Genomic DNA, 4529 nt, shown 5'->3' with positions numbered 1-4529 from the left:
AAACTCAATACACAAGGGTCCCAAAAAAGAAAAGTTTTACCTTCTTTTCATTGCCAAAGAACCAATCATGGTGAAAAGATTGTTCATACAAAGATAAAAACAAAAATCTCTTTATAATTTTTACAATAAATTTGGTCATAGTAAAAGAATGTATTGTTTTACGATTAATGAGCATTGGAGTTATCTCTGAAGATGGATTCAGTAGCTTAAAGACAATATAAGCTAAATTAAATTGTTATAATGATAATAATTTGAAGTTAAGAAATTGATGGACAATTTTACTTAAGTAGATAAAACTTTTAATTTTTATCACAAATCTCACAATTATAATTGATTTTGCTTAAACAAGTTAGCTTATAAGATAATTACCAGCTGATAAGATAATTGGTGGATGATAAAATACATAATTGAATTATAAGTTTCTAACTTTTAAATTGTGAATAGATAAAACAACTAATTGAATTATAAGGGTTTGATAAATTAGTTGGTAGTGGGCAAATGAAAAATGACATAAAAAAATATGAGTTTTACATTATAAATCTAACTTTTATTTTTGAGAACATAGAAAATGGTATAAGAATAGTGGTAGATTTAAAATATGATATTAGAATATTTTAATAAAGAAATGATTGAAACTATAAATATTTACACAGATTGAAGAACAAATTTTGAGTTTGCACGTATGCTCAATGCATATAGCTTAGATGTGCTTAAAATAAATTTATGTTTAAATTTTTAATCAGAGTTTTATTTGTTCAGTTAAGTCATATTGTGAAAAATAAGACTCTAAGGAGCAATTGAGAAACGTGATTTGGGGTTTTATGTTGTAATTGAGGTTCTCGTTGGACAAGCCAACTTCTTGGGCAAGTCTGAAATTTTGAGTTTGGCCTAGAGGCTCACACACACACATATCCCACACACAGAAAAAAAACGATTAAATGCAAATGAAATTGTCAAAATAATGCAACCATGATTGAATAAATAAACTGTGTATCACATTTCCTAGAGGGCTAAAGTGAAGCAAGAATGAACATATTCTACAAGATAATATCATTTGCTGACCTCCACACCCGAACATGTTTGTCATAGAATGAGCAAGTAGCCATCAATGGTTTGGTTTTCCCACCTAAGTGATTTGCTTCACCTTTATGCCAGTCTACTCCATAAGCAAGAGAATCATGTTTGTTGTAAGTTTCCAATACTTCAGCATTGTCACCTTTAATAGCAACAATAGCAAAACCATTGTGCATACATGCAGCCAAGACCAAGCCTGGAATGAAGGGGTGCTGCTTAACCCTCCAAACTCCTCCTCCTAAGCTAATTGAAGTCTTGTTTAGGGGTTTTGAGAGAGACCTTAAATCCCATACCCTCAGGAATTCATCATAGCTACCAGTCAACAAGATATTTGGATCATGGGGGCTCTTCTCAATGCAAGTAACACCCATTTTGTGGACCTTAGAGCTTTGAAATACCACATTGGGAGGTCTATCTCGCAAATCCCAACAACTGAACTTGCAATCATCAGAGCCAGTGTATATCAAATTTGGTTGGTGAGTATCAAAGCAGGTTGTCCAAAGTTCAAAATCATGAGCCTTCCACTGTTCTTGTATTTCCAGCTTGGATTCAAGAACAGAAACAATAGACACAGAGCCATCAGAAAGTCCTACTGTGATAGATGTGGCTGAAGGGTTCCAATCCAGGTACAAGCACATAGAGTTGCTGATTTTTTCCTTAGTGATCTCCTTTAGATTAACCCCTGACATAGAATCAATAACAAATCTTTAGTACAAGGTAAGTGAGTAAAAAAGATGACAGGATATCTCTTTAGCAAAATACCAATTTAGAAATAACTTAGATGTCATGGATGAGTACATCAAGAAATGGAGAATACTTGACATCTTTGCAATTTGCGTAGAAAACCAAACCTATATAAAATAAATTAAAAAAAAAATCCGATAACAGAAAAGTGTATAAAGTAACTAAAACACGAGGTCAAATAATTTGTAACAATGATTTCAATTTTCATACTAACACAAGGGATAAATCTTATATGCAAAAAGGCCATAAAATATACAGATTATAATGCCAAAATAGGCCATAAATGGGAACCAGAACTGATGGCAGGATGCATAAATTCATATCAGTCTTGTGGTGGGATTTTTAAGACTACACGAGAAATTGTTATCAAACTCTCAAGTCTCAACTCGTAAATTCCAACAGCTACACTTCTAAATATAGGTAGCCAATTGACTGTTGAACTCCTTTCTAGATCTGGACTTGGAATAAACTTGAGTGGAGAAGAGACTCGTTGAGTCTCGAAATAAAATGTAATTCGTTTACTCAATTGACCAGCGACCGGTGTTTATGTTTGCCCATGTGTTGTTTAGGAAGTCAAGATAAATGCAATATTTCAATCGGGGTCAAAACAATTAGAGCCTCACCATAGTCTGTTTTGTGAAGGCAATTAGCATGAAGTTTTGTTATCAAGCTTAGTGTTGTCAACTTGGCATTCTTCTATGGTAATGATGCTTAAGAACTCGGCATCCATTGCGAATTCAAGATCACAAGAATCCAGTGTTGTCAACCCATTGTGAAGAAGCGAAGATGAGTGTGAAATAAGAGACTTTGAACAAACAATAAGGACTAAGCTAGCTTTGTTATGGAAAACTTTCACACAAGCACCACTATATCATTCCAACATGCCATGTAGAAAAACCTAAAACAACTAAACTTTCAAACATTTTATTAGTAACATGGACGAATCTTCAGTTTTGGAGCCAAACAAATGATAGTTCATCTTGAGTACATGCAACGTCTCCACTATAACTTGTGATGAGATTTTACCTAGTTTTTTTATATTACTTCTAAATATTTATATATTTGGTCAAATTTCAGCCTATCAGTCGTTACGAACTCTCAACTTTGACAACTTTTTATTTTAATACAGTTTTGAGTGTTACTAAGTTGACATGTTCATATTCAATACAGTGCTTTATAGAACTTAAATCTAGGACTAAATCCATACCTTCCACTCCATTAGAGCAACCTTCCAGCATTTTAATTCTCAAGTATCCATCAGCATCTGCTTGAGCTAGAAAAGGATTCAAACGTCCTCCAGGTGGGCTCCACTTTATGTCAAAAATCCCAGCAGTTTCCTCACTAAAAACCATGTCAAGGTGGCGTTTGTCCTCATCAACATTGAAAAGTGATATGCTTCCATGTCGATTGGGCTGACAACCTTCTTGTAATGTATAAGTGGATACCGCCAAAACGTTATGATAGAAATCATACGGACAAAACTCCACAGCATCAGCATTCCCCTTTAAATAACAATGTGCTACGTCCATGCTAACCGAATGATTGCCTAGCTACCTTATCAGCAACTTTGAATAAGACAACCAAATTTAAACGTTACCATACTGATTTCACAAGAACGTAATTTACCATAGAAAACATATGTCAGAAGAACATAACATAAATCAATCGAAAATAAAGCATCCGACCAAAATTAAACGGAACGAAAGATGTTGGAAGTTTAAAATGCACAATAAAGATTACAGGTATAGATTTTCATGTTGAAATTGCAGTTCATCAACTTGATCACAGATACCTTTTAGGGAAGGTCAAAGGAAGGGTCCAAGAAATATAAAATCCTATCAAGGAACCATAGACTCGCCCAAAAAAAAGGTTTCTTTCCCTCTTCTGCGAAATCCATGAACAACTCATGGGTATTGGCATCATCTAGTGTGTGGACTTCACGTTTTAATCTACTGTTTTGGGCTACGTATAATGATTATCACCGGCAAGCACAGATTTAGAGTCAATTACAATTTTTAGTTTAATATGGAGTGAAGGGCACAATAAAAAAATAATAATACTAGAAAACTCAATATAAACAAATTTACAAAAAGAAAAAAGGGATTCAAATAAAAACATAGGCCCAGTCTCACCTTAACAACCTTTAAGAAGATCACAGTTCAGTCTATACGTATATAGAAAGTGCATGTACTGCCTCAATCAACTCTATTTGAAACCATCAGCTATATATTTCTCAAAGATAGAAATATATATTTTTCCGGAGAGCAACCGAACTTAGGGGTGGAGGAAGGACCAGCAGCGGATAGCACAAGAGAGCAATAACAGCAAAGTGAATTAAGGTACACTTCTCCTTCTTTGTGAAATGATAATTCAACTCTAGAAATCATCTCTGCTGTAGTGGATATACCTCAATTCCTCCATTCTTGAGTTCAATGGTGAAACACTATGTGAGGATCATAATCAGAGAACACTTAAACAAGAAATAAAAATGTGAAAACGTTTGGGAAGAAGGAAAAGTATTCAGTGGCAATGAAAGGAAGAAGAGATGCTGGTGGTGCTTCCAATCAGAAATGTCTTCGGATCAGTGCCACGTAGTAATGGTGTACGGAGAAGCCCCAGCAGGGATGGTGATGGCTCCACTGTTAGTGTTTGGTGTTTGGCGCGAACGAAGTCTCTGGTCAGAGGTGCAACGATGCTTCCAATTGCCGCTG

General features: G+C 34.8%; 1 protein-coding gene across 2 annotated transcripts; it reads right to left on the bottom strand.

Moving 5' to 3' along the window:
- Window positions 1-950: 950 nt before the first annotated feature.
- On the bottom strand, window positions 951-4289 carry LOC106753509 (diphthine methyltransferase homolog). 2 transcript variants are annotated; one of them, XM_014635329.2, is made up of 3 exons: window positions 3951-4289; window positions 3026-3383; window positions 951-1756 (listed from the first exon to the last, which is right to left on the bottom strand). In XM_014635329.2, the coding sequence occupies exons 2-3, from the start codon at window positions 3345-3347 to the stop codon at window positions 1038-1040; spliced, it is 1041 nt and encodes a 346-aa protein (XP_014490815.1). In that variant the 5' UTR covers window positions 3348-3383; window positions 3951-4289; the 3' UTR covers window positions 951-1037. The 2 variants fall into 2 exon arrangements, with proteins under 2 accessions (XP_014490815.1, XP_022633265.1); XM_022777544.1 differs by lacking the exon at window positions 3951-4289 and adding an exon at window positions 3611-3891.
- Between the last annotated feature and the right edge of the window lie 240 nt (window positions 4290-4529).

The sequence above is a fragment of the Vigna radiata genome, unplaced genomic scaffold, assembly GCF_000741045.1.
Source record: "Vigna radiata var. radiata cultivar VC1973A unplaced genomic scaffold, Vradiata_ver6 scaffold_137, whole genome shotgun sequence".
Classification (NCBI taxonomy): Eukaryota; Viridiplantae; Streptophyta; class Magnoliopsida; order Fabales; family Fabaceae; genus Vigna; species Vigna radiata.
This window is presented reverse-complemented; position numbering and strand designations above follow the sequence as displayed.

Excerpts from the sequence above, each read along its gene's own strand:
- LOC106753509 (XM_014635329.2), bottom strand. The coding sequence starts at position 3,347 with ATGGACGTAGCACATTGTTATTTAAAGGGGAATGCTGATGCTGTGGAG. Across the intron at positions 1,757-3,025 it reads TTGCTCTAATGGAGTGGAAG|GGGTTAATCTAAAGGAGATC; the intron begins GTATGGATTTAG and ends ATTCTATGTCAG.